At 46.8% G+C, this 26,523-nt stretch overlaps 1 protein-coding gene across 1 annotated transcript; it reads right to left on the bottom strand.

Moving 5' to 3' along the window:
• Nucleotides 1–16,975: 16,975 nt before the first annotated feature.
• LOC8038367 (TNF receptor-associated factor 6-like) lies at nt 16,976–18,770 on the bottom strand. Its single transcript, XM_002412547.4, has one exon. The coding sequence runs from the start codon at nt 18,432–18,434 to the stop codon at nt 17,175–17,177; it is 1,260 nt and encodes a 419-aa protein (XP_002412592.3). The 5' UTR covers nt 18,435–18,770; the 3' UTR covers nt 16,976–17,174.
• Between the last annotated feature and the right edge of the window lie 7,753 nt (nt 18,771–26,523).

The following is a 26,523-nucleotide window of genomic DNA, read 5'->3' on the forward strand; positions in this document are numbered from 1 at the left end:
TCCGTGTCTTTTTACCTTCACATTTAAAAAATATATTGGAAGATTTACTACCGATAAATGAATGGTTTAAGTACTGGGTCAGGTTAATAAATCTTAGACAAATAATAACACACGCGTAGCGTGATATATGTGTTCATTATTCGATATAATTGAAATCATTAAACAATAAAGACGAAGAGGAAAATAATACACCCGAGTTCACTTCATGCCTAGAGTAACTAAATGAACTTTAAAGTATCGGCACTCCATTCCCCAAAATTGTTTTGGGCGCCGCCATTTTGGGTCTTGTCCAGAGCAAACGCAACTGCCGATCGTCATGATCCAAAAGTACGACTTCCTCAGCATTAGATGCGGTGATAGGAAGCTGATGCAATATTGCAATGCTCTGTCGCGGGTTGTTTAAACATTTGTGGGGGACGGAAAAGCGTTTCCTGTGATTTTATATAAAGCTTCAGGTAACTGGCAACCATGATTTTAAGCCACAATATGGTCAAGTGTGTTACTCTGAACCTTAGCTAATTTACTGGCACAAGCGGGAACAATGAGGAAGAGGCAGGTGTCAAAAGGTAGTGGCTTGTGGAACCCACGGGGCTTACGTCATGGCCCCTCCAGGTATTCCAAGCCTCTTGAACAAGAACATGAATAGTGCCATTAAATAAGCTACGCGTCAGAGTAGTCACACTTGGCCATATTGTGGCTTAAAATCATGGTTGCCAATTATTTGAAGCTTTATCTGAAATCACAAGAAACGCTTTTCCGTCCTCCACTTTAAACAGTGTGCGACAAAGCAAAGAAACATTACATGAGCTTCCTAACACCGAATCTAATGCTGAGGATGTCGCACTTTTGAATCATGACGATCGGCAGTTGCGCCTGCTCTGCACAAGCACCAAAATGGCGGCGTTCACAACACTGTCGAAGAAGAGAGTGCCGAGGCTCTAAGCGCAGCTAATTTATTTGCTCTAGTTCCCGCGAAACTCCTTTTCCCTGACCGAAACTGAAAGTAAATATGAATAATACACCAGTATTATAGCTTATTTAGTTATAACCAACTACACATAATGAAAGGAGGAAGCGGTCGGGTAGGAGAAACGCGGGTTTTATGTGCGACCGTTCTAACTATCTCAAAAGAGAAAACGCGCGAGCTTGCCCTGGTTTAAAAAAAGGCATCCAAAGAAAAGAGGCGGCACGCTGTGCTCTTTGTTATTATGCGTCTAATTGCAAATTGTTGTGTGTATGTTTATACAGCCGGAAGTTAGTCCGCCTTAGTGGGCGTCTGACTCTCAGCTGTGGAGGAGCAATTTAGCCAGTGCGGTACAACCGCAAACCTGAGGTCTTCAACGTGCACCATGCAGTTGTGATACACGACCGCACGCCGGTAAGATTCTCTTCCAGATCGAAACTGGCAGGGGCGGGGTGGCTTCTGCAGCGCGAGCTTTCGCCCCAAGTGCTCCGAGCTGGTGTACGCTAGACCATGCACTCGGCCACCGACCGCCCCCCCCCCCCCCCGCCCCCCCCCCCTTTGTGCGTCTAATTTATATACAGGTATAAGTATTTGAAGATCGACGATGGACGTCGATCGTCTCGAGGTAATGTAACGTAATAACATTATATAAATAATAAACTTGTTGAAGGACTGAATGACTCAATTTTTTAATTCTTGGATTGTAATATGGTGGTAGCCTATTGTACTTACTGTTGATGAAGAGCAATATGAGGTGACGAGGTAATGATTAAATGATGAGGCTGCATAAGGACGACGATATTAGTGGGTGTCGAACCACAACGTACAGTGCCAGACTTGTTTCAAGTATCGTGTACCCAAAGACTTTCTTCACCCGCAACAGAATATGGTAGAATCAAGATCCTTGCTGCTTTACAACTCTACGTGGAACAGGAAAACTGCACTGTGCAGAAGTGCGGCTTATTCGGTAATAGGAGGGACGGATTTCTAGCAGAATTACCTGATTGGCTACTTGGAACAAATGGTCTCGTTGACGTAAAGTATCCCCGTTCCAAAAGATTCTTGAAGCATACTTAAACCGCAAAGGAGTATGAGGCGAAAAATAAGAAAAAGGAGCCTGGCGTGAAAGGTCCAAATCACCACCATAGCTTCTACTATCAAATACAATGGCAGTTACACAATACACAAAGAGAATTTTGTGATTTAGTTATACTTACACTCAAGGGCATTGATATCCAACGTATTCAGAGAGATGACACCTTCTGGTCAACCAACATAGAGCCTTTTCTACTCAAGTTTTACATGGAGACTTCGAGTCTTTCCAGAAAGTTAGCCCAGGTGCAAGGACTTTTGTCGAAAGCGGTAAGTGTTCGAAACGTCGACAACGTCGGTAGCCACTCGTTGTGCTTGACACTGGACACTTACCATTCGCTGAGAAGAAACTTGCTTGTTCGTCTGCCACGAGTCGGCCGATATCAGGTCATCACCGCAACACCATCTCCCGACAAAAACGCATAGTTAGCAATCACGTGAACTTATAAATTCCCGAACGCTCATAACTTGCCGTCGCTAAACGCCGTTCATTCATAGCGTCGTCATTGCAAATAGACGTCTTCCTATTTCTTCTGATGGTTTTCATCATATTCCTTTTAAGCTGTACTTACAACATTATGTGTGTCGGTTCTTCCGAAAATATTGCAACGGCGTTTGTTTTCTGGGAACTATAATGTAACAACCTTTACAACATCTTCCGGACCCCGTGAAACACAATATTTCGTGACGTTATTTTAGTCGTCATTAAAATGGTGAGGTAAGTACCGTAAATCGCGAAGCAGTTTACTTGACGTCCGCTTCCACTGGTGTCTTGGAAGATTGAGTCTACTGAGCGTGCATTCCTGCAGAAGAATTTTTCATTGATAGAATAATTAACACGTCAATCAATATTTGATTCCTTCTTGGTAAGACTTATTGCGAAAGCCCGTTACAACCGCCGAACCGCATCTCCCCGTATCAGAAAACAATTTATACCCAGCCTGACATTCTCGCATACATTCGTTTGCTGGGCCACGCTACTTGAGCCAGCTGAGCCCAGCTGGCAGCGGCGCGAGCAAGGCCACGAGGGGAACGTGGTGGTGCTCTAGCCATCCCACTGTGAACCAATGTTTCGGCCACCCCACGGTTGCGTGTCGCCATCTTTTGGTTGAACTAACGCCTTGTTCAAGATGGCTGCCGTGGGACCACAGCCTTAATGCACGAGAGCTTGTGATGCCGAGATGTGCCTTAGAGCAAGAGAGCTCGCGTTTGTAGCCTTTCCTGCGCTACATCATAAGGTGAAACAGAGGTCTTCAACGTGTTTCGTACAGTTATGATTACACAACCGTTCGCCACTAGATGACCATCCAGATCAGAACTGGCAGGGGTAGGGATTGAACCAAAGCTTCCTGGGTGCCCCAAAAGTGTCACATGCTACCTTCTTTGCGGTGTATTCTTTTTGAGGACCGAAGAGCGAACAGATTATTATTGGCGACTCCAGCGAAATCGACGGCACCTGGTGGTTATAAAAGAAAGCTGTGGCGGCAGGTCATGGCCTCCATTTGTCAGGAGAGATTGAAGAAAAAAACAAAATGGCTCGCGGCTATTGCCCCTGCGGTGGCGCTAGGTACAGGGCTGGAAGTCAAGATCATTGGGCTGAAAAATGCGTTTGTTTGCCCGAATTACACTCGTTGCACCTCACCAGGAGACACACCAACGCCTCCTCCATATTCCATGCTTGACGGAAGCGCTCCCCGAGGTCGCCGTGTTTCATACATAGCGTGCAACAGACTCGAAGCTAGCGCACTGGTTTGCGATATTTACGTCCGCCCCATAAAATAGTGCGTCCCCTTTAAAAAAAAAACACAATCTGGAAAAAGGTGCGCCTTTGGAGCTACTAACTCGTAACTGCGTTAAGATCCTGAACAAACAAAGGTTCTTTTTCAATAAAACGTAAAAATTAAGTATATTACTTCGTTTTGTTTTTCGTTTTAGTCCATCTCGGGTTTTCATCATCCGTACGACAGTCTCTGGGGTTTCGGGTTTTCCAGCTACTTCGCCTGTTTTGAGAAAATGGCGTCTTCTGCAACGATCTCAAGCACCTCTCCTTCCGAATATTTTCGAAGATATGTTGTCCGGAGATTTCGAAGGATTACATGCAGGTGATCGCCAACGTGTACGCGAGCACGAGAATGCGTTTCCCGGAGAAGTCGGTCCGTCAAGTCCTGCAGATGGTCAGTAACGACACCGGAGTATCCGCCCGTAGTGTCGCGAAGTGCAAAGCAGAATGTCGCTCTGGCCAGCCGGTGTCCCCGAAACGAAGGCCTCGGAATGTGAAAGTGTCGAGCACGAGGACCGTCAAGCTGGACAACTTCACACTCAGCGCCATTCGTCTCAAGGTGCATCGCAAGCACTCCGACGAAGAGATTCCTACCCTCGATAGCATACTGGAGGCTGCCAATGAAGACGGCGAGCTACCGAACGGGTCCTAGACGACCTTGTGGAGGTTCCTGAAAGACATCGGTTTCACAGTTCAGACTTGTACTATCGGGGAAAAATGAAATGCGAACAGAGGAGCGCGTGGCTCGCGGTACAGGCTGCGCCGCCTGGAAGTGAGCCTAGGGGCGAGGGTGCGTGGCCTACTTCGATGTGATCACGCCCCTCCCTCTGCGCTCTCCAAGCTTCAGCAGTGCGCCTCTTAGTGCGCTGAAAGCTATCACAGCTATCTTTGCTGGCTCAGCGCGTGCGGTGCAAAGGAGCTCGCCGCACTCGCCGAGCAGGCAAAGATAGCGGTGACAGCTTTCAGCGCACTGAGAGGCGCACTGCCGAAGCTGGGGGAGCGCCAATCGAGGGGCATGAACACATCGAAGTAGGCCACGCACCCTCGCCCCTAGGCTCAGTTCCAGGCGGCGCAGCCTGTACCGCGCGCCACGCGCTCCTCTGTTCGCATTTCATTTTTCCCCGATAGTACGTAGTTAAACTACTCTACTCAAGTTACTGTAGTTTCACTAATTTTCTGAGTAGTTTAGTAACTTTCAATTACATTTTTATTTCGGTAAATTGTAATTTACTCTAATTACTTTTTCCAGGTAACTTCTACACGAATTACAAATTACTTCTGAATGTTAGTGGTAGGTTTGTTGGTCAACAAACATTCCTGCACAAAAATAGATAAGATGTTGGAAGATCAGCTGATATTTGCAAAGGGGGGGAAGCATGTTGGCGTAGGAAGGGTTGGGGGGGGGGGGGTTTGGAGGGTCCGAAAGCCTCTAAACTTTTCACGAGTCCCCCACTGCAACGACCCTGCTACGAGGCGCGGGGAGCGGACACACACGTCGCAACTCGCAAGTGAGATCCAGTAAATGCGGGATTAGCGCCGAAGACTGACATTTCTTTGTGTCTTGAAGCTCAAGGAGACTTGACGTATTTAAATAAATGGTTCGTCCCCTCTTCTAACCAACTTAGGAACTCTCGAACACTACAGGAGTTGTACACTCTGCAACCTCACTCAAAGAAGTCAACAAAATGCATGACCCTCTCTGATGCATCTGATCCTCCCGTAGTTTGTGCTGTACCATTGCCTCCTCTATACGGACAAAGCCTGGCAGATCACCACGTGACGCTGCCGCCGAAAGTGGAAAAGCAGAGCGGCAGACAAGAGTCATGTAACGGGCGCCCCGCTGCGGCGAGACGCCGAATCACAGTTGTCCCGAGCGATGGAATGTCCGCTCGTGCTTCTCGCGTTCCTCGGGATACCGCTTGTTTTCTCGTCGGGTTCGGAAACCGTGTTTCGGGTCCTCTCCACCGCAAAAGCTGTGCTCTGATTAGCAGACTCAGCGTTAAATTCCCTGTGCTACCATATCTTCGCGCTCCGAATCTACGACCGGGCACTCTATGCCTCCGTCATCGAACCGCCAGGCTTTGTGAGTATAGAGGAGGCTATGGCTGTACTTGAAAGATCGCGAGCTAATGAGAAACGCTAAGGACCCCTAGCTCTTTGCGTTGCCTTTCCTCCCAAAACTCGACATATGAACATCGTATAAGATTCGAAGATCCTTCGAGAAACTTTATAATTCCCCCAACGTTTTTGCAAAAAAACACAAGTTGAATCGGGAGGTATACTTTAAGAAGTATTCACACGAGGGAGAAATCCCTCGTGTGAAAACAAAACAAATAAATCTGATGACCACAAGTATCCGTGAATTCAACCCAAAGTGCTTCCCGCCCAAGCAATCATTGTCCGACGGCGTCTGCTTTTCCCCTTTTCACAGTACATATCCAGATTCTCGGACGAACCGAGCACGTGAAAACTGACCTTCAAACCTCTCGCGACACTTTTGGTACGGCCCCAGTCGCGGTGTTTTGACGAGAAGGCAGGTTTTTGTCTGCTTCCTTTCAAAACAACGCAGGAATACACGTCTGGCATGGGGACTTCTGCCCACAGCCCCAGACCGGAAGTGCGACCGACGCGCCACCACCGCGGCGTGACGTCACAGAGTTGAGTTCGTGTGTTAAAGTATTTTTTTCTGGTAATTTCTGAACAAAGTAAAGTTCCCGACTTTAAAGTGCATCTTCCATACTTGAAAACAAAAAATGGCGTATCGTCATGAGAAAACGCTCTCTCGTCTTTCGAGACATCATCTGGTCGTTTCTCTGAGTGAAGTAATTAATGGCTGCAATAGGACCGGTAAAAATCAGTGCCTTATAAATTTGCCGTGTTAAATAGTTCGGCAGCGAGAGTAAAACAACTACGTGGCGACTTGACTTTAACCAATATTTGTCGCCATTACCGAAAAAAACGGATGCTCCACCGATTACCCCTGGAGCAATACGTACAAGATAACAAAGTAAAAAAAAAAGTGTATGAAGGCATCATGAACGATTGTGTTAAAAAGTATGTTGTATTTATAGTACTTTACTTCAGGTACGTTGCACCCGGTGTACTTACAAGCCTTGAAATACATAACCTCTAATTAACTTTGTACTTTACTTGAAGTACATTTTAGATGTAAGTTACGCAACACTGTAAACAAGCAAACACTGTCTGCAAAATCAAACTCAGGCACGTGCTAAAACTCAAAGTAGAAATGATACATCCACAGTACATCATGGACCAGAAAACAAAAAGTACAAAACAAATAATCACACAGAAGCAGAACCAGCTATTAAAGGACTTACGTGTAAATGAGAGCCGCTTTATATTTGGCTAGCAGAATTTCGCTAACGAATGAATACATTTGTGCTCTTTCTTGTTACTATAAAAAAAAATATGAAAGTAACTTAAACTTAATTCGCTACTTTATTAAGGTAGTTAGTAATTTACTCAATTACTTTCCATTTGAGTAATTTCTACTCTACTGAAATTACTTTTGAGGTAAGTACTCAATAACTTAACTTAATTACTTTTTTTGAGTGACTTGTACATGTTTCACTCATGAGAAGCGGAAACGAAGACTGGCACACCTCGAGGGCAGTGACATCATTGCCTTGCGTCGGAGATACCTGAGAGCAATCAAGGAATTTCGGGAACAAGGCAGGTACGGATCGTGCTATATGAATGTCCTAATACCGAACATGTAGAGCCTCCAGACAGTGGCGTAGCTAGACCATCTGGCACCCGGGGCCCTTAGGTCTTTTGCCACCCCCCGCTCCCCGAGACCGCAAAGCTAAAAGCCACAACCACGACGCGAGGGCACGCAGCGATAATGAAATAATAAATACAGGGTTAGCCAGCAAACAATGTTTTTTTTTATTTAACTATGTAACTATGTACACATAATGAGGACACATGAAGTTTTTTTTTTATATTGAGCATTTGTGTCACGAAAGCTGAACATTCAATTTCTTCATAAGTTCTTTCGCCGACACTTGGCTTCTGCAAAGTTATTGATTACTGTTGTAAAATTTATGTTTTTGACACGTTTTTTTTCTATGGACAGTATCGACAGGTTTAAGAGCCTTTCATCGCTCATGGTGGAGCGCAGAGACGTTTTGATTAACTTTAGCTTGGAAAAGTACTTTTCGCATGAGGCAACTGAAACACAAATGGTGAGGAACAAGCGAAATATAACAGTCAGGTTTGGAAGGGTCTCGTAAAAGCTCCATTTGGCAATACATTCTGGAAACTGCTTTGCATTCCAATGAAGATAAAGTAAATAGGCAGGCGAGCTGGTTGATGTTACACATTTTTGAAAACCGGAGACGACGGACGAAGAAGGGGACAACACACAAAACGTCTCAAACGCAGCTACTAAATTTTATTTGAACAGTCGTTTATATAACATCTCTCCCACACGTCTTCCGGAACTGCCCACGTCACAGCAACTTTTAGCCAGAGTAATTTCGTCTTGACTTTTTTTTTTTCTCTCTCATCACCTCACTTAGTTTGTACAAAGCATGCCTCACTTAGTTTGTACAAAGCATGCTTTGTACAAACTAAGTAACGTGATGAGAGAGAAAAAAAAGTCAAGACGAAATGTACTTTGGCTAAAGGTTGCTGTGACGTGGGCAGTTCCGGAAGACGTGTGGGAGAGATGCTATATATAGGTTGCACTGACGTCACGACGCATATTTTTGGCCTCCATGTAAGAGGAGGAGAGGGAAGCTGCTTTTGTAAGAATTTTGAGTGACCGAGCTAATCTTTTTCCAATCTTCTGGGGGGAGAATAGCGACGACTGGGCAAATCCGGGAGGCACAAAAGGGGGCCCCGATAAGAGCGGAGCTTCTTCTCGCCCTCCTCTCTGGTGATTCCGAGTCAAGAGGTCCAACGAGTCAAAAGATCCAACGCGTCAAAAGATCCATTATTGGACCTTCTGACTCGTTGGACCTTTTGACTCGTTGGACCTCTTGACTCGGCGTGGATCTTATGACTCGATGGACCTCTTGACTCGTTGGACCTCTTGACCCACATTGGATCTTTTGAGTCGTTGGATCTCCTGACTCGTTGGACCTCTTGACCCACATTGGATCTCTTGACTCGTGTTTGGCGAGTCAAAAGATCCAACGAGTCAAACGATCCATTATTGGACCTTTTGACTCGTTGGACCTCTCGACTCCCTGCCCGATCACCGGGAAAGGGGAGGAAGGACTTTGAAGAAGAGCACGAAAGAAAGAAAAGCAAAACTTCGATGTATGACGACTTTCGAATGGCAAGGAGAGGTGTGACGGTCACTGCACTGCAGCGGGGTGGGATCCCGCAACTGATAAAGCAGCAGCAGAAAAGGGAGATGAGAGAAGAGGATACAGTGGCCTCGGGGATGAAAGGTTTCGGGATCCTGAATGGCTGGCTGTGTCACGGCGTTGTGCATTTTACATTTCAGTCGGCTGGTGACCAACGCCATTTATTCGTGCGGTATGCTTGACTAACTCAGGAATTTCCCGAGAATTGTGCACGCTGCACGGTCGCAGGGACATAGAATGTTTCTCGAATTTAGAAATCAACAAACTGTTAATCGGTGTCTGAATGACGAGCCACGTATAGACCAACACGCGGTGCTGACGTCCCGCCCCTCAGGTGGTGCTGCTATCGGCATTGCGCACGCACAAACGGTCCACTTGACGCGCTCCCTGCGCACGTGCAGTACCCACACCTCGTGTGGAAACTGCGCCTTTTGCCATACCTCGTGAGGGCTTGTATGGAAACAGCGCATTGGTCTACACGCAGCATGAGCTCAACTGGGAGGAAAATTATGTGAATCATTTGGACAGCATAATGTTTGGCAGCCATCCCGAGGGTCCACATGTCGCAGCATCTTGCCAGCCAGTGCAGCATGACTGCTGACTGGCTTCACGCTGTACGAAGAACCAGCATCGGCGTGCGTTCGTATAACCACTACTGCGTGGTGCACCTGAAGACTCCAGGCTATACTCCGTTTCACCTGAGGATTCACCGCAGCCTATGCTAGAAGCCGAGAGCGTCATGGAAGATCTCGCTCCGCGCGACGCCTTGAACACCTTTGTGTTTGAGGCATTTTAAAATAGAAGAATGCAAGTACCCCTTGTCTTGCTATGCATGAACACGCTTCACTGGCTCGTGTCCAAGTTGAGCAGCATTGATCAAAAGAAATGTACACTTTTATTCGTCTTTCGATGTATCGCGATAGTACGTGTATATATATTATTTTAGTTTTTTGGTTTGCATAAACACGTAAATCATATATTACTTCTCCTTTTCATATACGGCACCTAGTCAATTTTGTACGTGCAAACTGAATTATTTTATTCGCACGTAATAAAGCCGAGGAAAAAACAGCATAGTACCTTCCATATTTTCTCGACATATTTGGAACCTTGCATCCCATGATCCATTACTGCAACCGCTTATCAAATGCTAACTTAAATTTCGATATATCTTATATCGAACTTGAAAGTTTAATAGAAGCGAAATGTTCACCATACTATCAACCCGCCTTAAATAAAAAAAGTATATATATATATATATATTAATTATTATTTAATTTTTTTTTGTCATACCGCCTTCCAATGGGCCAAGTTCGATATCTTACCTGCACGAAAAGAACCGGTGAATTATCGGGAGTTGCTCTCTTCGAAGTGGCCATCTAAGGGCACTTCGAAGAGATGTTCCTCTTCGAAGTAGAAAAATCTAACAATTTTTCTACTTTCGCTAAATACTACTTAGAATCGCTCCCTAACGTTAATAACTGAATAAACTTGCCTTAGTTGTTCTTTCTAGCAAATGCGGCAGTCCCAAATAAAATTCGAGAAATATGAGCATCATTTATCCCCTCAAATCGGAGCCAGAAAAACAAGCGGCCACGTGGCATGGGGCCTATCCTATACCTTCAACGTTAATCTTACAAGCGTGCTGGGTTTGACAAAGTAGAGAACGAGTGCTGAGCTCTAGGCATTGTTAGAGTTCAGCTATTCTCATCACCGCAGTGGTTGGAGACGAGCCACAACCCGAGTGTCCGTCGAGGCATTAGGGAGTTTTAGTAGACCGTGTTTCCCCTTCCGCTAGCCCTCCGCTACGAAGAAACCGCCACTGCGCCTGCGCGCCGATGGCCTTGGCTGTAGAGTTCCGGGTAGCGGAGGGGCTTAGCGGAGCGGGAAACACGGTCTACTAAAACTCGCTATTGATTGTTACGAGCTGAAGCCAAGTGCTCATGTAGTTCTCTTGTCTAATCTATGCATGAGCCGCGCTCGAGTGTCGTCAGTCAAGTGGTCTCGATTTCACAATCACGTCATCTAGCTTTGCAAAGGCAAGACTGAAAGAAGTAGTTCCCCGCGACAAAGAAGTTTCTGAATCAGTGGCGGTCTGTGCGAGCATACTTGTGCCAGGCTGGGGACCAGTACGAACTGGCAAGGTCATGAACGTTCCAACCCGATAACGCTTCATGATCCCTTTAAAGGGGCCGTGTAAGGATTTTAATGTTCGAAGAATCTGGCGCGTGTCACTTTCGCTTAACTTTCGCTTAGTAAAAAAAAAGGAAAAAGAAAGATAGCACGCTTTGAGTTTTCTAAATGTCGCGAGTGCGCGGAGAAATCGCGAAGAGGGAAGGGGGCTATTTTCCGTCCTGCAGCCGCTTGTGCCGGTCGAGAAAACTACGCGCGTGACGTGAACTGGTTGAAAGTGTATCGAGTAGGGAAGTGTCTGCTCGATTTGAGGCTAATTTCTTCACATGTTGTCGTGAAAACGTGAACAGACGCGTCAAAAGCCTTATAGTCTTAAATTTTTTTACGCAAAGTTTTAGTGGCATCATGTACCCGAAGCGAAGAAAAACGCTCCCTCCCCAATGCCCATATAGCCACCGACAGGAAACTGGATGTCTCCGCGGGTGCCTCCCTTAAATCGTTTTTTTACGCCGCAAACCGGAAAACGGTGCGTGGTTGAGCGACGCATCAAACTTAAATCTGTTTCGCTTTTTTTTTAAACTAAAACTAAGGCGCCAAGTGAAAAATCGTTTACAGATCTTTATTGTGCAACGCCTCCGCGCTACTAGGGGATAAGTGTTGAGGGGCTTTTTGCGACCCTTTGCAACATGAAGCGGCAGTTCTCGAGTAATTGTAGCTCTCGACCCACAATGGATCCTTTGACTCGTGTCTGCCGAGTCAAGAGATCCAACGCGTGAAAAGATTCACTATTGGACCTTCTGACTCGTTGGACCTTTTGACTCCTTGGACCTCTTGACTCTTCGTGGATCTTTTGACTCGTTGGATCTCTTGGCTCGTTGGATCTCTTGACCCAGATTGGATCTTTTGACTCTGGTCTGGCGAGTCAAAAGATCCAACGAGTCATAACTCTGATCCATTATTGGACCTTTTGACTCGTTGGATCTCTTGACCAGAAGCGCTCTCGAGTGGTCATCGGAGCGCCCTTTGAATGACGTCACGTGCAACCCATTTGTATAAACGACTGTTCAAATAAAATTTAGTAGCTGCGTTTGAGACGTTTTGTGTGTTGTCCCCTTCTTCGTCCGTCGTCTCCGGTTTTCAAAAATGTGTTGCATTCCAAGTTTTTGTCTCATTAGGATGCTTCCCAGCGGCTTTCAGGTGCCTCCGTAGTCGGATGATCTCCATAACGATTTCGTCATCATGACCGGTGAACTCGTCGCCGTCACCACATTACGAATTCACTTGCCAGAACACTACATTGTGACCGCCTCCCGACGGCGAGCGACGCGCTTCTAGAACTTACGGCGGGGTCAGAGAGCGAGGGAGCTTGATGAGCAGAAGCCTTTGGCCAGCACCTCATCTCGGCACTTCCCCCTCGGGGTGAGGGAGACGACACGTTGAGAGTTTACCCAACACGTTTACCACCTCCCCGTGACTCCCTTCGTGTAAGACCTTCGTGTGATTTCTTTCTTCTTCGTCTGGCGCCTTCTCTTGCTGTCTCGGCGCAGTCCGGCCGTGGTCGGCGCAAGCCAGCGTCGTGTTGCGCTGTGTTTGGCGTAGACTAGGTGGCGTTGGCTCGGGCGTGCCCGGGCACAGCTCTTTCTCGAGTGCTCCCGCACTTTCCGCGCTTGTTTTTTCCGCCGGTGCGCGATGACTTTGCGCGAGCCAAGCCAGTTTTGCGACTCTGCACCAGACACGTTCGTGATGGAAGAGTGGTGACCTCATGCGTCTACACATTCGTTGCCACCTACGAACCAGTCGAGCCGGGGGGGGGATTGCCGCCATAAGTGGCACCCCCCCTCGTGACTGAGACTCCTGGTACCCGGGGCCCACAGCCCCCCGCCCCCCCCCCCCCCCCCCCCCCCCCGTTACTACGCCACTGCCTCCAGATAATCTAACAATAGGGAATTGTAGTAGACCGTTTCCACAGCCCACCAAGCACCCGGATAGCACTCCGTAATCCGCCACAAGACCTTGAACTGTGCAGACAAGGCTGGCGGTGCGCATGCGCAGCTGCGGCGTTTTCTGCGGGGATACCGTAGCGGAGGACAAAAAAGATCTACTACAACTCCCATTATCGTGCGAACTCCGACCGGTCGGTAGACCAGCGCCTTATCGCTGCGTGAAAAAGCAGCTCAGCGAGACTACGCGCCTGTGGCAGAGGGCACACGCATAGCCTCACTTTCTTGCTGTTCAACGCCGCGATAAGGTGCTATTATACCGGCCGGTCAATGTTTAAACAATATTGCAAAAAAAGAAAAAAAAAAACGAAATTGTACGTTGTTTTTACATGGCGCAGTTGTACAATTTTAATAATAATTTGACAATCGTTAAATATCCCCGTCATTGAGCTACGCGGAACAGCTTGCTCACCTCGCAGATTACCTTAATTGAGATCCATGAATTTAAAGATAAATTTAGCACAGTACTTTATATTTTACCTGCCCATAGTTAAGTAACTGTGCGCTAGTGTAAGCCTGACATAGTGAATGATCTATGTCGCGTGACGTTATTGTGATATTGGAATTAGCATGGGATTTGAAATAACATAAATATTGGGACTCACTTTTACCTACCTCATTTCATGCAGGTCTATAATCCACCTAGATGATACCTGGGTGAATGCTGGACACACAAAGTAATTAGTCTTTTAGGACAAGACTGTGAATCTCTCTTAGGATGCGTTCATGAGGGGCTTGACGACAGGTCTGGCAGAGCTGTTTGGCAAGGGAAGCCGTCTGATTCTTGTGCATGCTGGTAGCAGCGAAACAGGCTTTGTCGAAGATGCTGCCGACATCTTCAGGCCTAAGAAAGCCAACGCTGGGGACTACCACACCGAGATTGATGGCACATACTTAAAAGGGTGGTTTTCAGGCCAGCTCCTACCCATAATCCCCCCCCCCCCCCCCCCCCCCCCCAGCATCATAGTAATGGACATTGCACCATATCACATTGTCGCTCTGGAAAAAGCTTCTACGTCGTCGACGCGGAAAGCTGACACTCGGAGCTGTACTCCTCGAGCTTTTTAAGAAGGTCAACGCACCCGGCACTCTATACCTGATTGACACCCTGGCGGCTACCCACGGCCACAAAGTATTGCGACTGCGTCCGTATAATTGCGAATTCAACCTTATTGAGCTGGTATGGATCAAGGTGAAAGGCTACGTCGCGAGCAAGAACAAGTTTTTTTACGCTGCAAGAAATAGAGCGTATCCTGCCAGAAGCACTGGCATCTGTCACCCAAAAAGACTGACAAAACGGTTGTACTCACATTGAGCGTGTTGAAGATCAAGCATGGGAGCGGGGCATGATCATCGACAGTGACATTGAGCCTCTGGTCTTCACTATTGGAGACACCTTGTCCTCCGACAAATCCAGTGCACATCTCAAAGTCATCGAGGAACTTGAATAACGTGCACTATCCCAGTGTGGAGCATGTGGAACAACGGCCCTTTTGAGGGCCACAATAATTTGTGAATGTCGATTCTCAGGCATTTTAACATTCAAACGAAGCTATAAAAATGTGAATATTTTATGCTAAAAGATATATCGTAAAATTGTTCATTAGATTTAGTACAAAACGTAAAGATCGCAGGAGCTTCCTCGCTAGAGGTTACTGCGATTATGCGGTTACTCAGGGTGAAACAAATTCCCCTAGGCCCTAAGTCCGACGCATACATTTCACGTCGACTCTCAGACATTTAACGTCCAAACAAAGCTAAGAGAATGCGAAAATTTAATGCTAAAGCACTCAAAGTTCTTTCGATACTCGAACACATCCGGGAATCCGAGCACCGGTACGGCGATACGGCTGATGCTGTCTCACGGGTGTTAATATCCAGATGATCCAGAGCGACCTTGCACAAAAAGCATATAAAGTCTCTGTCAGGTTCTTTATGGTAAAAAGAAAGGAAACTAAGAGGTCCGTCTGATCTTTGATATCGAAGAAATATATTTGCACCAAGTTGTTCTTCTTTCCGAATCCACGTAAGGAAAAAAAAAAAGGAAACTTATTAATAAATATATAAAAGGGCGTACATCCAAAGTTCGACTTGCCGAGGTTGGCACTGGTTTACGCTAATTCTAAACGCACCCCCCCCCCCCCCCCCCCCCCCCCCCCCCCCCCGTGGCAGACGCCGGTCTCGTTTGGCTGCCGGCGTACCGATGGTGACCAGTCAACCTGTTGTTGGGATGGCTTTGCCGGTTCGCTCTTGAGCGGGAGCCAGGCTTGCCGTTCAGTGTTGACGGTGAGGACAGGTCGGCAGACTTCGGAGGATGACAGCTTCGCCAGTGTATTCGGGAGCCAAGCTTTTCCGAATGCGTCCGCCCTCCGCCCTGACTCTCCTCGTTCTCCTCGACTTTTTTGTCTTCCCCTTTTCTCCGTTAGTATCCTCCCATTTTCTTCCTCTTTTTGTCGCCGTATTGATGACATCATTGCAGTCTCATTCCTTCATATTTTCACATTATACCTGCGTCAGCGAGCACGAAGAAGCCCGAAGTCGTCGGAAAGCAGCGGCACATCACGGCTACCACGCACCGAACAAACTCGCATCCGCCAGCTCTGGGCGCTGCCATCTTACCAATGACGTCACGGTTGTGAGGTCACGTGACGAGTGGTCACTTTTGCGTACAACATGGCGGCAACCGGGGGGGGGTGCCACTTTCGAACTTCCGGTTTATCACTCTAAGCCCCTCTACCTCGTTACATTGGGCAGGCATTATCAGTATAAAGGAGGCTATGTATGGGGGCTCCTAATGGTATGATGATGATAGCTGGCAAAAATATGCAGTCAAAGCTAGAGCCGGCGAATAGCTGACTCAAGAGCCACAAAATGAGCTCACTCTGTTATTCGATATGCTAGCTGGCGCTGCCATCTTGGCACTTAGCACAGAGCCGATGCAACTGTCGGTCGCCACAACTCAAAAATGCGACTTCCCCAGCTTTAGGTACGGTCTTAGGAAGTTCAGGTGATATTGTTTTGCTCTGTCGCGAACTTCTTTAACATTTCTATGGGACGGAAAAGCGATACCTGCGATTTTAGATAAAACTTCCGACATCAGGTAACCATGATTTTAAGCACCAAGAGGGCTGAAGTGTCATTACTCTAAAGCGTAGCTTACTAGTATCTCTAGCTGACTCTAGTCGGGATAGGTCAAAGCTATGAGCGTACGGATTCTCGCCAAAGCTATGCACGCACTCTCTTTGCTGAATTCTTTTGAATATCCACATATTTACTCTGTTTCACCTCATGATGCACCGCAGGAAAGGCTACAAGCGCGAGCCCCGAGCTCTGGGACACATCTCGGCGGCACAAGCTCTCGTGACTTAAGTGCGGCTGCCAACGCAATGAGCTCGCGCTTCTAACCTTCGCTGCGGTGCAACATAAGGTGAAACAAAGTATAGTTGTCTGCAAAAATGGGAGAACTAAAGATTTGTATTTCCGTGGTTATTTTCAAAGAATAGCACGCGGACAGAATTCTTTTGAAGTAAACCTAAATTTATAAAATTTGATACTGCAGTTACCGTTGGCTGGGTGGGATCGGCACATTGTGATCCAAACTTCCAGTTAACGATGGCATTCGTGAAATCTGGGCCTTAAAAAAGCGAACTCTTTATTTGCCACCGAACGCAAAAGGAACAACTCTTCACACTTACGAGTCAAAAAGTGAAAACAGTAGAGCAGTTGAAATTTTTGAAAGAGAAAACTAGAAAGGAATGATCAAATCGTACGTACTTCGCGGCAGAAAAAACAAAACGATGCCAAATAAAAGCTTACTTCTAAATTGACCCGCCGTTACTCGCACTAGGTGTCTGCAGAAAATTTGCTCACACCTCACAGGTGATGAAGTTGATGACAAATGAGTCATGAACTACGTAACCGTTCTCCGGGTTCTCGATGTCCTCCAGACTCATGATGGCCGTATAGCCGATGCCTTCGTTCTCGCCATCCTTGGGTCTCTGGAAGCAGTGCTCCAGGTCGATGCCCAACTCCTCGGGCACAATTTCAGCAATCTTGTGGTACGTGTTGCTCTTCTGGTCAACGATGACGAAGGTGCTCCTCCTCTTGTACGGCCATTCCAGCGTGGGGTCGTAGGGCCCTTTGGTGATGTACACGTACACGCTGAGACACGTCTTGCCCTTGTCGTCCTTCTCGGCGAAGTGCCCGCCGAGGTACATCTTATAGCCCTGGATGCCCACGTAGAAGTCGTCGCTGAAGAAGGACTTGGCTTTCCCATCCATCACCTGCTCCTTCAGTTTGGAAAAGTTCTTGATGTGCCAGACGAACTTGCTCGAGCGGAAGCGGTCCTCGATGCTGTCGATCCTTCCCTTCAGATAGCTCTGGATCTTCTCGATCTTCGTAACAATTCGCTTGTTGGCGATGGCAGAATCCTCGCGCATCTTTTTCATCTCGATCTTGACCGTATCCTGGACCGCATTGACCGTGCTTCGGATGACGTCGAACTCTGCAAAACTGTCCTTGAGCGACTTGACCTCGCGACACACGTCGTCCAGCTTCTCACGTACTTCGCTGATCTGACAGGCTTCGGCTCCGGTGTACATGGCGCCGTCCTCCCTTGGGTAGACTGCCACGGCGGAGCCTTCTCCGGCCTCTTGCTGCGGAGCCTGCTGCGGCTGCATGCTGCGCTGGCACTCCATCTTCAGATGGGCCGCTACGTCCTGGTGCTTCAGCTCCTTCATGCAGATGCCGCACTGAACGCCGTGGTAGCCGCAAGAGCTCACGTGTTCCTTGAGGTTGTTTAGCGGCCCCACGTATTCGCAGCCGTTGGACTTGTTGGGGCAGGCCACGCGGAAGCCCTGCAGGATGTTCGCGGACGTGGTGTCATGGTAGACCTGGTCCGGCAGGCTCTTGGTGTTGTCCACGGGACAGGTGAACCCGTCTTCGTCCTTGAGCTTTGAGAAGCACTTTGGGCAGAAGAAGTGCGAGCACTTGGTGAGAAAGAGCTCCGAGGGCACGGCGCCACACAGCGAGCAGATGCGGTAGATGGGCACCTCTTCCTGGAACTCGATGCTCGTGTACTCCCCCACGAAGGGGAAGCCCGTCAAGTAGCGCTGACAGGCGCTCATGGGTCCCGGCTCGGATGGACGCGGAGCTGCTGAGAACCGTCCGAGGCTCCGGGGTTGGTACAATCGAATGGCACGAGCTGGGCGCGAAGCGGGTGCTCGGGCACGCAGCGTCGTTGTTCTTGCTGCCTGGGGAGATTGGGGCCTGCCCGCTTTGCAAAGGACCACAGTATTTTATATATTATTTACAGCATTCCCTTATATTATTTTAATTATTCTTTTTTCCTATTGGGAGTTCGGACAATGTCGGCCTATTGGCCAGACTAAACCATCCGTTTGTTTTTAATGCATTGATTCGGATATCTTCCTGGAGTAATTTTTCTGCCACAGCCTACTTAACGTGTGATGTTGAAATCTATAAGGCATTGCTAAAGTTTAGTAAATCAAGATAATCAAGATTTCTCGCGGAGATAGAACGTGCTTTCCAGGTAAATAAATATCAGTTTGTTTTAATTCACGCGCAAGCGAAGCCGAAATCGCAAGTACGAACGTGTTCCCTTTAACTGCTTGCTCTACACGAGTGCGCGTGCTCGGAAGGGACGTTGAAATTACAAAGCTCGCTCTTGCAGCTTCTGCTACCCTAATACGTTATTCATTTGCACAGAAGCGTTTACTTATGGTGCCTCAATGTCCCTCTGTTAAGGGTGATGCCACCCTTTGTAGTACCCGATGCCGACAGCACGTGCTCAGGGGTAAAATACAAAGAAATTGACGAAAACAAAATGTCGCCATAGCACAGTCAGCGCCAAAAACGCGTGCAGGGACACGCTGTTTCACGCGCTTCTGAACAAAAAATAAAAATAAACGTGTGGGACAAAATGGCCAGATGTCTGCATCCTAATCAAAGCGCACATGAAGGCACCCTAAGTGTACTTATTCTTGCTTGCGACAGGTAGTCACCGGCTTAGCTTTAAGGTGCGACCCCACCGTGCATAGTGCTTTGGCCTCTTTTTGAGGGTTTGTTACGTTCGTAATTATTTTCAAAGACACGTGGACAGAATTCTTCTGAAGAAGTAAACCTCAATCTTATAAAATTTGATACTGTAGTGACCGTTGACTGGGTGGGATCGGCACATTGTGATTCAAACTTCCAGTTAACGATCCCATTCGTCAAATCTGGGCCTAAAAAAAAAGCGAACTTTTTATTTACCAGCGAACGCAAAACGAACTTCTCTTCGCATTTACACGTCAAAAATTGAAAACAGTCGAGCAGTTTAGATTTTTTATAAAGAAAACTAGAAAAGAATGATGAAATCGTACAAACTTGGCGGCAGGAAAAAAAAAAAAAAAAAAAAAAAACGATGCCAAATAAAAGCTTACTTCTAAATCGACCCGCCGTTACTCGCATTAGCTGTCAGTAGAAAATTTTCTCATACCTCACAGGTGAGGAAGTTGACGATAAACGAATCATGAACCACGTCACCGCTCTCAGGGTTCTCAATGCTTAAAGCGTCTATACTACTACTTGGCGTGTGTTTAAAGCGTCTACAAGACGCTTTAAACACACGCCAGATTGAGCCACCATGGCCAACCTTCTCCTTTCTCACCGAGATGCCGAGTCCCTGAGGCGGGCGTTGACGAGCCTCCACAAAGGCCTATGCGGGGGAGATGGACGCGATAGCGCCTAAAGTGGCAATAACCTCTCCTGCTGTGGCAATGATGAAGTGAAGCTAAAGGAATAAGAGGAAACAAAAAAGTGAAGGTTGGTTATGGCGGCGTTCAAGCACAGCTGCCGGAAAGCGAATATAACTTTTGTTTAATGTATCCCACAATCATAAAGTTAATGTCAAATTAAAGAAAAACTACAAAAAAACTGTCATTTAAGTATATTTTAATACCTCAATATTGCAATTATTTTTAGTTGTTAGTTTACTATTTAGATTTTAATAGACCAGAGTCTCTAATATTGAAAAGAATGATTTCTTGAGTTTTAACCATAGAGTTATTACAGTAGGCTCAGCTGGCGCTAGAGTGTACGGGACTTCCGGTTGCAAATTGAAGCAGACAGCAACCAGTCTATTTTTCCCGTCTTCATGTATATTCTTATGAGAAAACGTACGTGATATTTGTTTCTTCACCAGGGAATAATAGAAATTATCAGCGTAGTTTCTTTACCCATAACGGGCACTATGTTACTTCATTCACATCATAAAAGTGTAATTTATTTAGTTATTTCGTTTTTTAATTACTGACCGATATTTAAGTTAGCGAAAATTGAGGCCCAGGTCTATGTTGTTTAGCATGACATATCGATAAAAGCTATCAATTCGAGCAGCACCAACAATTAAAAAGTGCGTAGGGTGTATTCAAGCTGTAATAGCATTCAGATGACAGAAACGCAGTATGCTACTAATACACAGTTTGTTTCTAATCCAGGACGTGTTCTTGGTTCCCTAACTCCATGCTTCGTTCTTGTCGTCTTTTTGATTGTTTGATTTGGCATATATCAGCATCCTTTTGGTGTTCTGTCAAGCTGATTCACTCTGTGTGCTGCATAGCATTGACTATATCCCTAAATACGCCGCCGTATAATAATTTTAGCGCAGTGTTCGGCGCCACGAATTGTATAGGAAAACGCTGTAACGGACACATATTTTTGTACATCCAATTGTAAAGCGTTCAAAATTTTTTATTCTCACAACATTGAGCAATATTTGTCCTTATAATCGAGAGCGAGGAGAAAATGCATTTGCGTTTTCCCATTGGAATGCATTACCGGAAGTCAAATTCAGTCTGGTTACTGTCTGCTTCAAAATGCAAAAGCACACTAACGCCAAATGAACCTCTAGCGTTTATTGTAATAACTCTAAGGTTATAACGTCCCATCGTCCACGATAATTTACGTAAACGTTCGGTTGGATATAATGCATTAAAAATGTAAGCAACGAACTGTGCAGGTAATGTATATTTTAAAATAAAAAAAATGAAGTTTAAAGGGCAACTCCGGCCAAAGCTCAAAATGAATAAAATTACTGGTATCGCTTTAGTGACACAAAATACGACCCCAGCCAAAATTTCACGTCCGTGCGACGCCGCATTCTCAACTAATGCCGATATTAAAAACGCGACCCGCCGCGAGCCGCTGCTCCTTAGCGGGCGGCCAGCGGGTTGCCGATCGCTAAAGCAACATTGGGCCGTGATGTCAACATCGTTCTCTTTTTTTCCTCCGTTCCGGACGGGAGCACGGCGTAGCCGTCGCGTGCGCTTCTTTGTGCCGCTACCACCGCTACTTCGGCTTGTTATTGCGCGTTTAGTCGTTGCTTTTACTTGTAGCCCGTGTAGCTTCCGTATAGCCTTTTGTTTATTTGCTTGCGAGGTCTCCTAGGTGCGTCCAAGACTGCCCAGCTGTTCCTCGAAAGATGCCGAGTACAACTTAAAGCGCTGTGGGCTGCTCAAACAAGCCGCTGCGCAACCCGGAGGTGCTTTTTCACAAGTTTCCAACGGAGCGGAAATTGGAGAAGGTGTGGGTGAACGCTGTTCGACGAGTGGACTTTGGAAAGCCTTGGACGTCGACTCCCAGATCGAAGCTCTGCTCCGATCATTTTTCGCCGGAGAGTTACGAACGAAACCTACGGGTGTTGGTTGTTTGTGGCTTGTCAGCGAAGGGGTCGAGGCTTAAAAAGGATGCCGTGCCGTCGCTCTTTGCCCATCGTACATGTACCGAAAAGGTAAACATGATAAGAGTATCCTGATCAATAAATAAAACAGTCAATGTCAAGTGCAGTGTTGAAGATTGAGCATTCATGGGGAATGGTGGGCATGTAGAGTACAACCACTAACTAGCTCCAAACGCTGAAGTTTGTAATGAAAACGAAAACAATGTTCTGCTTTGCGTCACTGCTTGTTTACTACGCAATCTCATGCGTAGTATTCAGGTCCGTAACGACTACTAGCGAACGGCCGGCGCGTGAAGCTCATGCGATATAAACATTCGCCTCCCAATCGTTCGAACCCGTTACGCAGCAGTATTAATTAACATTGCGCTTGTGAATACCACAAGGGACTTAAAAGAAATCGCGAAAGTTCGGATTTGTAAGTTACAACTCTCTAATTTGCCCGAGTTCGGCTGGAGGTAAATATAATATTTAAAAATGCAAAAAAAAAAAGAAAAACACTTGCTTTAGTCAAAAGTTACGAAGGAAAGCTTAAAATCCTATGTATTCTAATAAAAAAAAATTGTTGTGGGTGGGGGTGGGAATGCGGAAGGGAAAGAAAATGTTCTCACCTTGCTAACGTTCTCTGTTTTCCTTTATCACCCACAAAAACTTTTGCTAGCTTTGAGAAGAAAATAACTGCCCAAAGAACTTTTTTTCTTTTTAGTGCGGCAAGTTTTTTTTATTTGTACAAAGATTCACTACCTGGACGAACTTATGTGGTGAATTAGTGTCGTAGCTTACAAATTCGGCTTTTACGCTCCTGAGAAAAAAATAACGAAAAAACAGACGTCTGCAGCTCGACACACGTCTGTTCGGTTGTTGCGGAACGCGCCGGAGAGCCTCAAAGCTTCGTGTCTGGGACTGACCCGCCGCGCGAAAGCGCCAGCACTGTACGTCACTGGCAGCGCGGCGTAGAGCAACGCCGCTCCATCCACGGAGCCCCGATGACAATTTAGGCCTAGCGACGGGTGCGGGAGACCGCACGCACGCCGACAGCTGCCGAGTACGGCACCGAACGAGTTCACTCGTTTTCCAGTCGCTAGCTTTTGGGTATACAAGCAACGAGTACGGCACGGCATAACGCACGCGCGGCGGCGGCCGCCGAGTACGCCACCGAACGAGTTGACGGGTTTTCCAGTCGCTAGCTTTTGGGTATACGCACTAACTCTTGCTACATATGCTGGATAACTACCACGTATACAGAATTAAAACAAAATCAGTTTACATTCTATGTTTAGACGACTAGCGCAACAGAGGTAGGTGCCGCTTGGACTGCGTACTCGCTGAACGAGAACGATCTTGGCGTCACGTCCACATAGCGGCTGATTTCCAGTGTTGCCGGAACCTCGAGCGGCTAGTTTCGGTTTTGTCGGCCGCGCCCCAAACAAAACTTTGAGACGTCGATATCTTTAAAACTACGCACAATAACGAGAAAAAAAGTACACCTTGCAACTCAGGGGCGCTAACTGCACTAAAAACAGCCATAATCCCAAAATCGAAAGTATGGACCGGAGTTGCCCCTTAAGTTGGTAATGTTTCATTGTGTTTTAAAAAACTGAATCACGTCAACTAATCACAATTACGAGGCATTAAATTACGAAGCATCCTTTAATATTAGATTTCCCAGAGCTTCCATTTTGATGTATTACACGCGGAGAATGTTAGTAGGCTTCAAACTTTTCCAGTTCAGTTACGGCAAGTTGTAGTTTCTTAATATAAAATACAGATGGCGACACGTGTTCAACAATAGCTTGATAGGCATTCGCCGTCGTGTGCCGCTCGGAACGCTACGTGAAAGACAGAAAAAGCGCCAAACGTTAGGGTGTCAGATGCCTGAATGCCCTCAGTGAGCGAGCCAGAGATGTTGTAGAACAACATGCGCGAGGCTGCGGGTGTACCACAGCTGCTTTTGCGCGCGTTCTATATTGTGCGTTCGTACACATGCCTGGCGCGATCCAAATGAAATGGCTGCCATGAAAACGATTCCGCCAGCTGCAAAAACAATAGCATGTTTTCATCAAGAGACCTATCTCACTAAGCGTTCGGTGCATGCGTGACGCCGCCATAACTTTAGTCATAGCCTCCTATATACTGACAAAGCCTGGCAGATCTCCAAGAGAAGCGGCCGCCAAAATGAAAAATGGTAGAGCGGCAGACAACGGATGAGAGGAGAGCAACGTTACTGGCGCCCCGCTGCGGCGAGACGCCGAAACACACTTCTCCCAAGCGAAGAAGTGTGTTTCGGGTCCCGGCCGCTGCAAAAGCTGTGCGCTGACGCCCAGGTTCCCCGAGAAGTTTATTTTTTGATGCTCTGTGCTACCAGATCCTCGTGCTCCAAATCTGCGACCGGGCGCTCTATGGGTACATCGTCGAACTGCCAGACTTTGTGAGGATTGAGGAGGCAATGCTTTAGTTCACAGGAGGCGGACGGCCGTGCAAGCGAGGGCTCGTACCATCTCGCGCTCCACTCGCGCGGAGCTCCAGCGAGGTTGTCGCACGTGCAGAAAGACTAAAGTTCCCTCGATGAATTGCGGAAGCGGTGGCGTAATCAAACTGGCTGGTGAGATCGGTCTATTGCAGAAATCATTTTCGAAATCGAGCACTGCTTGTCAGAACGGTTCCACTATATTTTGGTCCACAACCCCCTCGGTGACTTTTAAGTGGGAATTATATTAAAACAAGACACAACATGTTAAAACGTCTCAGTGGCTTTGAGCCAACGCTTTGGCCTATAAACCCCTACTTGTCGGGTTTGAATACTGACCGAGGTGCCCACAATCTGACGGAGGACAATCTGAGATTTAGTTGCACGTCAAAAGATCTCCAGTCAATCGGAATAAACCAAAGTTTTTTTTTGGCGGAAGCGTGTCAGATGATTTTTGTTGGTGTGGCATGTAATAACCTAAGATCTGAATATTTGCTTCGCTTTACCTTAGTCCAGAGTGCAGCCAACGCTACGGGCTGATGAAGCCACTGAAGCAGCGCCAAGAGCGCAAGGTCAAGCAGTTCGTTCTCTTTGTGTGCCTGTGCGGTCGGGCTAAACTAGAGCAACTAATTAAGCTACGCTTAATACACATCTTGGTGCTTAAAATGATGGTTATCAGTAATCAGAAGCTGTATCTTAAATCACAGGATACGCTTTTCCGTCCTCCACAAATGTTTGAACAGTTAGTGACAAAGCAAAGCAATATATTACATCAGCTTCCCAACACCGAAACTAATGCTGAAGAAGTCGCTCATTTGAATCATGACGATTGGCAGTTGCGTCTGCTTTGTACCAAGGACAAAGATGGCGGCGCACACAGCAATATCGGGGAAAAGAGTGCCTATACTCTAAGCGTAGCTTATTTAGTGGCTCTAGGCTAAGCCAAATGCGTATGGGGGACCGTTAGCCGAAAACTGAGGGTGTATGTATGTTTATACAGCCCAGAACTTAGTCTTCCTCAACGGGCGACTTTTCTGCCAGCTGCATATTAAAAACGTTCAGCCTTTCCACTCTGGTGAAGAAGGAAGACCAGCGAAGCGTTCTATGGTGGGAATGAATGACGAACGAGTAGAAAACGTGACTACAGCGCGCTGCCGCCAGCCTCTGGAACGCTAGCAAAACCGCAAATCGTCTACGAGCAAGATGGCCGTCCGGTGGCTTCACTCGCGCTGCAGCGAACAAGCGGGGAAGCGCGATCCAGCAATTGCCATAGAGATCAGTAGATGGCGCTAAACACAAACCATCTGATTTTTCCCCGTGTCTCATTTTACCCCACTTACCCTATGGTTGTCGTACTTCTGGAAAAATATAACTAAGGAAATTACACGTTAACGCAGAAGACAAAACAGCAACAATGGATACGATCAGAATACGATACGAAACATAGATTACGATCAGATCTCAAAAATACAATGTGCACATTTTGTAAAATGCTCGATGCATTTTACAAAAATCCATCGAGCAACATTGGCGGTCGTTATTGCTTATACGCCATTTCAAGACTTCGCAAGCTACCGCTCGTTACGAAGGGTATAGTAATGAACAGCCATCAACATCCATCCATCCATTCATTGACCCAGAGCGCGTATCAACATCCACCCATCCATTGACCCAAAGCGCGTAATTGGATACGAGTGCATGCCGAACAATGGCTCAGCGCTCGTGGCCAATACATGCTCAAAGTATGTGATCAAGCAATGACGGACAGGCGTTGGCGCGCACTTTTGAAAAGGGTTTATTCGAAAGTGAAACGCCATGCTCATTGTATAATCCTATTCAGAGTTTTTCCATTAGCTAAGATCCTTCTATGGTTCGCTGTGATTGGTTCTGTCCTTGTCTTCGTGTTCTGCAGTAAAGTAAAGTTAGTTTTTTTAAGGGCGTAAACGGTGAACGTATTAGTTGGCATCGTAATTGGAAAAGCATCGAAATAAATTATGATGACTCAGACGAA

The sequence above is a fragment of the Ixodes scapularis genome, unplaced genomic scaffold, assembly GCF_016920785.2.
Source record: "Ixodes scapularis isolate PalLabHiFi unplaced genomic scaffold, ASM1692078v2 PGA_scaffold1__304_contigs__length_218370807, whole genome shotgun sequence".
In the NCBI taxonomy this organism is placed as follows: Eukaryota; Metazoa; Arthropoda; class Arachnida; order Ixodida; family Ixodidae; genus Ixodes; species Ixodes scapularis.